Below are 12,296 nucleotides of genomic sequence, written 5' to 3'. Positions count from 1 at the left end.
TCCAGGGTACCTCTGAAGATTCAGTAGGAATCCCCCAAGATCATTGTGGTGACTCCCTTCTGGCCCAGGCAAACATGGTTCTTCATTCTTTTGGGAATGGCCAAGGGCAATTACCACAAGCTTCCTCACATAATGGATCTACACAGACAAGAACAGGGGTATTTGATGCACCTCCACATCAATCATCTTCAATTGACTGCCTGGATGATAGGGTCTTAATTCCTTTTAGGCACTTCTTTTCTGAAAATGTGCAACAGGTACTAATGGAGGAAAAAAAGCATGCTGCTAAAAAATCATATATTAGCAAATGGAAAAGGTTTTCTAGTTGACTCCAAGAACATAACCACCATCCATTCAGGGCTCGTTGTTCTCTGGTTTTACAATATTTGTGTGAATTACTATCCTATGGCCTTTCTTATTCCTCTGTCAAGGTTCATTTGTTGGCCATTTCAGCATGTATGCCCATGGAGCCTCCTTTTCAAGGCAGTCACATGTAAAAATGTTCTTGAAAGGGATTTTGCACAAGAGGCATCTAAGTAAACCGGTGGCCCCTCCTTGGGATCTTAATTTTGTGTTAGAGAAACTAACACTTGCTCCATCTGAACTAGTAAATCTGACTGACTTGAAGTTCTTAACATGGAAAAGTTTTATTGATTACTCTCACTTCTGCAAGAAGGGTATCTGAGTTGCAAGCTCTTATGGTGAATCAACCCTAACTTATTTTCCACAACGACAGGATTTATTTGAGAACTAATCCTTCTTTTATGTCTAAAGTGAGATCTGAGTTTCCTTTAAGTCAGGACTATCTATCTCCCTGTTTTCTTTCCTGAACCTAAAAACTGAGGGGAACGGATACTTCATACCTTAGATGTCAACAGACAACTGAGGTACTACCTTGACAGAGCTAAAACTTTCAGATCATTCGATCAATTGTTCATTTCTTGTGAAGGTAAGAAGAAGGGACAACAAGTGTCAAAACAGGCTATTTCCAAATGGTTCACTAAGGCTATATCTTTTGTTATACTCACCATGACAAAACTGCTCCAGGCAGGGTCAAGGCCCTCTCTATGAGGACCTCGGCTTCTTCTATGCTTTTTGGAAAGGGTTGGATTTTAGAAGTATTCTAGAAGCTGCCACTTGGTCCTCTGTACATACTTTTAGAAAGCTAGGTCTTGATCACAGTTTGCTAGGACCAGTCTCAAGGGGCTCCTGGACCCTTCTCCTTCCACCTCCCAAATATAGTCAACTATTGTAATCTATCCACAGGCTACTGCAACAGTGATCAATATGAAGAACCTAGGACAGTTCTGTAAGTTGAACTTACCATAACTGTAGATGTTTGAATGATCACTGCTGCAGTAGCCATACTTCCTCTTCATCCCCCTTGTTTTGGTGTATTTTTATGCCAGTGTGTGAGCATTTATTTTTTGTTGTTCCTAGCTTTGTCTTTTCATGGCTCAGCTTCCTTCTCTCTACTGTCAGAAAAGCTCTGAAGGGCTTCACACCCAACCTTGTCTTTTAGTCAGCTCAGCTCAGCTTGAGCTGCTTGACAGTTTGGAAGCATGGAAAGTACCCTAAAGCTTCGAAAGCTAGGTGACTGTTATATGCTAGGCAGGATATAACCCATATAGCTAAGGCTACTGCAGCAGTGATCACTCAAACATCTACCGTTATGGTAAGTTCAACTTGCACAACTGTAGTTTCTTTTGGGATACCCTAATTAGCTGAGGATTTGTATATACATGTCTTTTGATCTTACACCAATCACTTGAAGAATAATCTTATCAAAACTGAATTCTTTCTCTTTTTCATGAATTACTTGTTAACTGGAACATATCTTTATACACTGCAGCCTGAAAGTAAACTTTCTTATACTCTGAATGGAGTATTTACTTCATTTATCTTTAAACAGCAATGTAATAAGTGCTCAGCATGTTTTAAACACAACACAAGTTTATTACAGTTTACTTTACAATAATAACAATGCTGTCATTTATTAATGAACGTTAATAACAATGCTTTCATTTATTAATGAATGCTAACACATCTTATATATGAAAAGAGATTCCATTTTCCAGAACCATTCTACTCATGTGTGGTAAGAATGATTTACTGCTGGACGATCATTACTGCTTTACGTTTGTACGCTGCTGACAACAGCAGTGGTTGTGATAGAGTAGGGACTAAGAAGAACTGCAATAGTATAATGTTGATGGCCACCGGTATGAGCCTTGAATGTCACCTGCAAATGAAACAAATCAGGGTTAGACAACTTATTAAGAGCACAACATGAATATTTATATACTGATTTTGATTATGGGGTCATAATAGGACCTAGGGAAAATAAGCTATAGAATCAGCAAGCTGAATTACAAAGGTTATACCATATAGTCAGACAGACTTTGTTGTTGAAAAAAATGAAGTGAAAACTGCCACATAATATTCTAAATTGTTTTGTTGCAAGGTCTGCTTAATAGCATTTTAACTGCTTCACCATATTCATGCACACTGGGGGTCATTTCCCCTCAAGTGACATTTTTAGTGGAACTCTGTTGGAATTCATGCCAAATCTTCTCTCCATGGGCCATGCCACAGGAGATGTGAGAAACTTTTATTCAGACCATTTTCCTTTTGTAAGCTAGGGGCTTCTGGGCCTGCTTGTTTCCATTTAGCTGACCTAAAACCTTACATTCACACTCTTGAATAACTGTTGCTTCCCCTAAGGGTGCATTGTAAGCAATGCATGAGCAGCAGATGGCATATTAACTAATTTCCAAGTATTTAGCATCTCTTGTTTAACCCCTTTGTACTTTATCATTTGAAAAATGTTGCCTCACTGCATTCTCAGATTTTTCTTAAGATCTGCCTTTTGAGAATACAGGTCTTTACCTTGTGCTATAAAATTTACAGTACAGTTTATAACATAGCAGAAAATGCTGATAAGAAAGTTACTAGTAAGGAACAAAAATAGGTGGTACCTTTAATTATAGAGAAATCCAATGGTTCAAGCTTAGTGGAAGAAACGGGATAAATGATATTTGTTTACACTGGGAAGAAGTACATTCTGAAAGTGAGGCTTTACATAAGGTGCTCATTAAAAGAGAACTTGCATTTTGAGAATAAATTGGAAAGTTAAAATGAATCAAAGCTAGTATTCATGGTTTAACAGATGCTACGCATACATTTTGCAGACTAGAAAAGTATCCAGTCAGTGGTGATGCATTAAGTAGATTACATGTTTCAGAAATGCCTAGAATTAGATATAGCTGAATATTGATGCTATATGTTACTTATACTGTGCCAATGCATACTGTGAAAATTAACTACGGGGACGCCAGAGATGTGATTTTTCCACAAACACATTAATATATTTGAAAAGGGTATTCTGAAATAAATAATAGAATGATTATGTTATGTTATTCCAAAAGGTTTTCATTAAGCGTAACATATAGCAGTATATTTCAAAGTTATCTAGATCAAGTTTAATTAGATTCATAGGTAAATACTAGGCAATCAGTCTGCAGAATATTACCCGCCTAGCCAATAACAAAAGATGAGAATCAAACAATATACGTGGGAGGTACACCCCTTAACTATTACCCCATCCTCATTAGTTAATCCAACTACCTGGTGTGGAATTAGAACCCAGAGCCTTCTGCATCAAAGGTAAGTGTGCTACCTGTTGAGCTACTGAGACTAACAAGTTGAAAACATTTTCAAAATTTCTGACTGATATTTATTGGAATCGTGTTCCATAGTTTTGCCACCCCACGTGGAAAAAAATATTTTTTTTATATTTGCATTGCATTTATCTATCATCAGCAGCAGATTATTGTTTCTTGAATCCCTGTCATGTTCTACCTCTCCATGCCAAAAATCAAGTTGTATTTTATCTTGTATGCCCATATCAAATCCCCTCAAAACACTCTATAATGGATTGAGTGTAATCCCAATGCTGATGCTCTTTGAATGTGAGACTTTTTCTAATGTTTCCCAATTAATCTTGAAAAAAAACTTTCTCTAAACTTTCGATATCCATGTTTGTGCATGCACAGGAAGCAATGCCATATTCCAGCATTGGCCTAATCACAGTTGATTACTGGGGTGAAAGATTTTTCATTCCTTTTTGTTATAATAATGGTTATTGCTATAAGAACCAAGTTCCAAAGCATAAACGTTCAATAGCAAGTTATATAATCCACAACAAAACAAAAGTTCTTAAAGGACATGTGATTATTAATTAAATTCTGGCTTTCAGAAGTGAATGGGTGTATTGATAAAGTGCCTTTACATTAAAGCTTTACAGTTTGTACTTGTGATTCATGATCTGTTGTTTTTATTAAAATTCTTATCTTTGTTCCTGTGCCTTAATATCTTCTAATTAAAAAATCCTTAATATATATTAGATTTTAATTATCAGGTCACTGTCACACCAGTATCTTTACATTCAGCAACCTTTGACAAATTGTTGCTATTTATGGTATATTGGTATAGTTTCTTTTCTTCCCAAAAATACATAATTACATATTTTTTAATGAAATCCAGTATTATTTACTTATGACGATAACTGAAGTCACTCCACATATGCTTGAAAATACTTCTGATTCTGGAGAAAAGAAACAATCCTATAGACCTTTGTATAATGTTTATTTCTTTTTCCACCAGTATTTTCTCTGGGTTCAAAATATATCCATGATTTACATTTTTGACATAAAAAATGTTGAACACTGCCAGACACAGTACCGAGCTGTGCAGAACTCCTCTATTTTTATCAAATCACTTTGGCTCACATTATTTTATCTTAATTGATAGATCATTAATAGTATTATTCTTATGGATAGTAAGTATAATGACCTTCTTCTATAATTTTGGTACATATCCCGGTTGTAACATCTGTTGGAACAAACCTATCATACACTGTAGTATTTGCTTACTGATTTTGTTTATAAAATATATATTTAAGCCACAATGCCCTTCTGTACAGTTTACTTTAATGCATTAAGTACAATGTCTTCTGCTATCTTTAGACAGATCCCCATGTTCCATGTATTATTTTGATCCATCTGTATTGCATTTTCCTTTCCCTGCTTAGTATAATGTCTGGAGTTATAATTCCCTCACAAAGTCTTTCATTAATACTAAAAAAAAAATTTATTGAGCTCCTCCTGGAGTATCCAGAATGACATGTTAGCCATATCAGATGTACAGTAGCCTGGCTTAGATCAGGATCTGGAAAAAGAAGTAAAGGTGTGTAATGACAGTCAAGTATGCAGTAAATTACCACCAAACTCACCCTTGGGAGTAGCCTGAAAAGCCATAAAATAGACTTGATGTTTATGTTGGACCCTTCTTTAGAAAAAAAGCAAGATGTTTGAAACAGCGTCATTCAAAACTGGTGAAGGTTGCAGCTGAGAAACCTGTACCTGTGCCTGTTGTGGTAACACAAGATAGTAAAAAATCCTAACCTGCTGTGATGTTAAGAGGTAGTAGCATCTGTATCAGGGAGAATATGGCAGTATATGTATATATAAGCCAGCCAGCATAGTTAGCTGGAGTTTTGTGAATAATTTTATGTTTTTTGAATATCACACTGATTTGTACAGATGTTTGAGTTAAAAATATATTTGCAAGTTACTTGTGCTAAAAATACATCAACAGTAAGTTCTGCTGTACAGAAAGTATGTATGAATGTATATTAGGTTGTATTGTTATAACTGATCAAATGTGTATGTTTATCAGAGAACCCTGGAAGGGTGGAAAGTTTGAAATCGTGTTATAGCTTTCAGATGCTGCCACAGATCTTAGCAAAACTGTGTGTGTGTGTGTGTGTGTGTGTGTGTGTGTGTGTGTGTGTGTGTGTGTGTATGTTGTACCAGAATCAGGTGACCAGAGATTATGTCATCCTCTAACCAGCATCTGGTTTCTTTGGAAACCTCACAGTAGCACTTTAAAATCTGATAGGAAAGATTTCTGACAGGATATATATCTCGCATATCCTCACAGACAAATAGAGACATCATCTGGCTTTTGCAGTGCTAAGACACTCAGCACACATCAGCTTGCCTTGCTTTAGTAAGTAGGCAAGGAACAGTAACAGTCAGGAACATTTAGTGAGAATAGTTTAGTATGGTTTCTGCATTTGTGAGAAACTATCCAACTGTATTATTTTTATATTTCTGTGGTTGAAACTGTTGCTTATTGTATTCTGCATTCTCCTGTTTTCTGTTTTATTATTTATCATTAAATATTTTAATACCTTTCATTGTGGCTGGTCCTTTAGAGAATACTTTTAACATCTGAGAGTACTTATGCTGGTTTTAGTGACACTGTGGCTCTCCTGAAGGCCTTGCTGCTTTGGTCACACCCTACCATTTGTATTAGTATTCATTTTACACAATATAATTGAGTACCCTTTGTAAGAGCCTTAGAGTAGCTGACTTGTGGCAGCATGATTACCTCAGAGTCTGGGTAGAAAGGGGCACAGCTAGTAAATCTGTGCCAGCTTCTCCTAGGGAGAATGTGTGTGTAAAACTAAAATATCCCAATGTGTGTGTCAGCTACTGGGAACAGGGACACAGAGCTCCAAAGTGGTCAGTGTGGAGTTTTGTGTGGGTCTGGGGAGAGAAATAGAGTCTAGCCCCAGGTCTGGAGTGTGTTCCCTGTGTGCTCTTAAGGGAATTTGTGCTTGATGCAGGGAAATGCTTCTGAAAATACTGTGTGAATCCATCTTTGCTCTTAGTGACCATCCTTCACTGGAATCAATGGTGAGGACTGAGTCTCTTTGATTGCTGGTCCATAGTAGAGACCTGTCACACCTGCACACATAATTACAGAAGACAGTTATCCTTCTTATTTATTATCACCCTACCTCAGCATTCTACCCTTGAAAGGTGCCAACCTATATGATTAAAAGCCTAAGTCAGAGAGTCATGGAAAAAACTTTTTCCTGGGAAGAATTCAAGAATATGCACTGCTTTCACTGAAGCTGTAGTAGTTTACTCAGACCACCTTAGTTAGAAAATGACAGCGAAATATTCGAAATGATGAACTAATGTTTGGTTGTCTATAAATGGTTGTGCAAAATGGATAATGTTTTTAAAATGTATGCTAGTAAACCAAAGATTTATCTGGTTTAAGAACATATTGCAGTTACAGAAGTTCTTGACATAAAACGGGGAAGAGGTAGTATATTATCTAGGACATTAAAAGAATAACCTAGGTGATTACTGGTGTGTGCTGTAGACTTACACATTCTAGTTAAAGTATGTGTTGGTCTGCAGTCATTCTCATCTAGGTTTACCTCAGAAAATCTCCAAATTTGCATCTAAACGAGTTTTTTTTTTCCAATTTGTGAACCACAGTCACTTTATTGCTGCTGTTATTTCTGTTGAGTTTTGGGTATCTACTTAAAATATCTAATTAAAGTAATTTAAAATGATCAGACTTTATATTTAATATACAATACTTACTGACATCTTTTCTATTTTCCTTCCTCACTCCTGCTAAAATATTTTTGTTATAATTTGCAGATGATGCCACAAACAGGCTAATTGTGGATAACAATCCAATATTCGGATGTTACAGGAATCATTTGGATATGTTATCACATTACACTGTGCATCTAGAGTATATAATATGCCATAGCTATGAATTATTCATGCTCCTCCCACTGCACTGATGTGTTATCAGTATAGTGTAAATTAATAACCAAGTTACTATGTATTCAAGATCCACAGGATGATACAACCTTTTGACTGGGGTAACTTTCTCTTTAAAGGCTCAGATATAAAATATCTGCAAGAGGTACATGCATATGTCTGCATACAAATAGCAGGCTGGCAGACCTAGTGTACCACTTCTCCACTTGATCTGCATGCCTTTCTGGGTCTCTCTCAGCAGGCGGTACCTTGCTGAAGTAAAAACTACTGTCCTGCTCCTTGAAGTCTTTCACATGCTCAGTTCTTATTGCTATCCATGCCCAGCCTTTCCTGTTTCTCTGACTTATACCCAACCCAAGCCACATGCATTATAGATGAATGCCCTGCTGATGTGTTTATAGGCTGATTTATTATGCAGCATGAAGTGGTTACTCTCATATGTTTTTTGTTTTGGTCCATTCTGTTAATATGCTGCATAGTCTGTTCTCTGAGTATCCTCCAGTTTTGGTTGAAATAAGGGGCGCCCAGAAGAAGTTTAACCAGTTTTATCTAGAGTCCATCTGGGCTAACTGTTGCACTCCCAAAATCTATCAGCCTGAGTTATTCGTTAATTTAGCTTGCAAATTTTATCTTCAGTCATTTCTGAAGTGAAGTTCTCAAGAGTTTTAATGATTTTATGTCCTTGCTATCAATACTTTTGTAAAAAAATGAGTGCTGCAGAAGTTATGACACTGATATTGACAGTTTTCTTTTCTTTTTATTTAATATTTTATATTGTGCAGACCTAAATACAACACCTCCCAGCAAACCTGCATGTCATTCTTGGTTTTAACCAGCAAATGGTGGCGTGCTGAAGTATCATCCAGTGTCCACCAACTCGTCCTCTAATTCCCAGAGAGAAACCTTGATCATGCTCAGCTATTACTGTCTTTCCTCTTCCTGTTAATTAGGCTTATTCCTAACCCAGTACACCTCCATTGCAACTGAATGTCCTTCTGCTGTGCATGTAAGCTGTTTTGTTACACAGCACTTAAAGATATAATCTGTATCTAAAAATATAACAAAAGGAGGGGGGGGGTCTGGCATAATAATTAAACTATTCACCTCACAGGTATAAGGTACATGGTTTGATTTTCATCTGTGGTTACTGGCAAGGCTTGTAACAGCCTGCAAACTGGTTACCTATTATCTGCCTATGAACCATTAATAGTTTGAAATATCTTACTGTTGTGTTCTGTAGTATAACAGTTGATGCAGAAGGTTAAGACTGTGGGCTGTAGTTCCTCTGGGAGGTTTGAATCCTTCAGTCCTCGTTTGCTCACAGCATGACCCTGAGGAAGTCACATAACCAGACAGTGCTTGGGGCAACTGGAAATTTAGAATAAGCTACTTAATAGTCCCTGGACTGCAAGCCTATCAACTATCTATGATATCAACTTGGAAATCTGTTTAGGGAGTGAGGGTTTGGCATAATGACTAAGGTCTTTACCTCACAGATGCAAGGCACATAGTTTAATTCTGACATCTGTTTATTTTCTAGGCTTGTAATAGTCTGTAAACTGATAGCCTTGTGATTACATATGAACCTATAAAGTCCAAACTTCAGCTAATGGTCAGCAGGTACCAACATTAAAAATAGGATACCGAATAAAATAAAAGCAGTTGGCATCTTTGTAGTCAATAAAAACATCTATGAAACAAACTCAAACAAAGCTTTCTGACAATATTCCACTTTTCATTAGACTTGAAGTACATTTTTGGTAAGTAAATATGTAGAAAAACTTGACACAAATGAACATGATGAATCTGTAACTGCTGATAAACTCCCATTGTTAAACTACATTTAATTGTGACAAGATCACTCATCCAATAACATCTGATGACTATAAAGTTGCTGACTCTTTTTTTATTATATTGTCTTACAGGTAGATATATAATAGCTCACTGGAAGGAATTACTATTTGAAAATAAGTGCAATATTTACTTACATCATGATCTAAATGGAAAGGATTCAGATTTAATCCCTCCCAGAATGATTTGGTACCAAATGTCACCTTGTATTCACCTTCTAGGAAATTTTCATCATTAAGAAGGTTGTGAATTTCACCATCTCTTGTTGTTTTCCTGTTAAAAAGAGTAACACATCACATTTTCACTAGCCCTTGTCTGAATAGCTGTACATTGTCAAACTTATTATCATGGATCATAAAGGTGATCAGTAAAACATGATTAGCCCAAAGTGAGGTAGAAAACTGACTCAGAATTCTAGACAATGATGCAGAAGCAATAAGAATAAAGTAGTGCTTTTAATGGATCTAGACAATAACTGAATGCATGCAAGCATGCATGCCATCAAAATCTTGTAAATGTGTGTGCATGTCTATGTGCATTCTGGGGTGAGGGTAATAACTAAATGGCATAGAATTATGGATGTTACATACATTTTGATACAGATAAGCTGGGGTTCCACGTTGCCAGATGGAAAATTGCTCCAGCTAGTGGTGCTGCTTGGCTTGCAAAATTTGGTTGTATTTGTTTGTGAAATATAAAACATATACTTACATGCAAATGCTTTCAGCTGTAGAAAGTTAAGTGAAGAACATTTTGGGGAACGAATGAAATACATATTGACTCTTACTAACGTTACATTTTTATTTTTATTACATGTGCACTTGAAAAGAAAAAAAAATAAGGCATTATAAATAATCTCAAGCTGCACAGATGTGAAAAATATCTTAATTATTGATTGCCTTTTTTTCTGGAAAAGTTTGACTGACCTTAACAGTCCCATTTTCAGAGGAGGCCTGGGGATATGAGCTCGAGGAATAAATAATTACAATAGCACATTAGAGATACAGTAAAGAAATATTTACATATGGCAAAAACATTAGTTTCAGATAAATTTTCTGGAGCCATTACAGATCTCAGTATTTCAGTGGAAAACTCATCTCATGCCTTCTTGAAGAACACTCTTACAGGTTGTGAACATGAGATGCTTGTCTTTTGAAACTATTTGTTTATTTATTTATTTATTTAACTGTTTAGAGTAACCTGATGAAGAAATATGAGCAGGTCACAGCAAATATAGATGGAGTCCAGGAAGTGGATGTGAGTGTAAGAATAATTATATAAATGAAACACAAAATTATAATGTGATATAGAGCAAAATAAAAAAAAAATAATTAATAAGGAAACAAAAAAAACATAAAATCAAAAGAAAAGTAATCATTCAGTTATGACAAATCAATCACTAATTTACCTAATTGGATAAATAGTTTTATTGTGTTAGAATGTTGACCTGATAGATTCCATTCAATTTACCTTTTTTCGATGGCGACAGTACTATTGTTTTCATTGGCTGAAGGAAATTGGAAAAAACATTTGGGCAAACTAGACTTCTATGTTTTTTGTTGACTAGTACCATGAGGTCTTTAACATCTAGCTAACGTAATACAGACTTGACTGATAAACGTCATTTTAATGGTTCATCCAAAGGAGCAGATGTCAGGAGAGGCACAACTCCTTCACGCTCATGCTGCACAGTAGTGTTTATCTGAACTTCATTTCAAATGTCTGGTGTCATGATCAGACCTACAGCCTTCTTATCTTTTAGTGGAAAAGTGAGTTTACAGCCTACTGAGTTTTCCTTGAAAATGATGTAACTTCATAGCCTATTATATTTTGACACAGTTGCCAAAACACCCTATCCAAAAGTGCACAAAGTTTGAGAAAACAGGATGAAACTGTAATATTTTCTACAGTCTGTCTGCTTTTATTCCATATTTGGGAAAAGACTGGTATAAAGAGTTTCAGGGCATTGCCACATGCTATATGAAATAAAGCAGATGTAACTGTATTTAATCAGTTCATAGGACATAAAGCTCTTAACAGTTCCAGAAAAGTGATGGATGGACTATTTGCCAGTGACTGACAAATGCAGGACTTTTGGCAACCCATTCTAATGTATCAGCATATTTGATATTATGAATTTATTTATCAGAATATCATATAATGTCAAAATGCAGTCACCATCACTCTGGTTTGTAGCTCCCTTTGAAGGAAGAAATAAAAATAAATAAATAAATAAATAAATAAACAGGAAAACTAGTAATCTTAAAACTTTGTTGATGAGCTCAGGCACAGTAATTTTCAAAAATCCTGAAACCCAGGTAATGTTCCAAAGCAACAAGCCTTTATTCATCACAGACAAGCAAAGCTCAGTAATAAAAAAATCAGAAATAAATAGCTGTTATACACTTAGAAGCAAGTGTAGAAAATATACATATTGTTTAATTTTAGACCAGCCTATTCCAGGCAAACAATATAAACAGGGCCGTAAAAGTACATTTAAGAACAGCAAGTACCCACCCACATACATACTACTACTGATTAGATCACACTAAATCCTAGTTAAGGAAACCACCTCTCTATTTGCAACCCACATTAAAAAATCAGGTATTAAGAAAAGTGTAATTATTTTTTCTCCAAAACACCACTGATGTCTCCTTCAAGCTGAGCTGCGCTACACAAATATATATTTATATTTATAGTGTTCTAATTAGTGTGTTTATGGTTAGATAACTTTGTGTGTTTTTTCTTGTATCTATCTAGTTAGCTCTTTTTATTTATTTAACTACG

The 12,296-nt window shown here is 35.8% G+C and overlaps 1 protein-coding gene across 1 annotated transcript in view; it reads right to left on the bottom strand.

Moving 5' to 3' along the window:
- Positions 1–1,935: 1,935 nt before the first annotated feature.
- TTR (transthyretin) overlaps positions 1,936–12,296 on the bottom strand; it is a 57,439-nt gene continuing 47,078 nt past the window's right edge. Inside the window, exons 3-4 of the mRNA XM_044065448.1 lie at positions 9,647–9,782; positions 1,936–2,242 (exon numbers count right to left, since the gene is read on the bottom strand). Coding sequence (XP_043921383.1) covers positions 2,135–2,242; positions 9,647–9,782 — 244 coding nt within the window. The 3' untranslated portion in view covers positions 1,936–2,134. The remainder of the gene's footprint in view (positions 2,243–9,646; positions 9,783–12,296) is intronic.

Source organism: Protopterus annectens, chromosome 3.part0 (assembly GCF_019279795.1).
Source record: "Protopterus annectens isolate FY-2018-M chromosome 3.part0, PAN1.0, whole genome shotgun sequence".
Lineage (NCBI taxonomy): Eukaryota > Metazoa > Chordata > Ceratodontiformes > Protopteridae > Protopterus > Protopterus annectens.
This window is presented reverse-complemented; position numbering and strand designations above follow the sequence as displayed.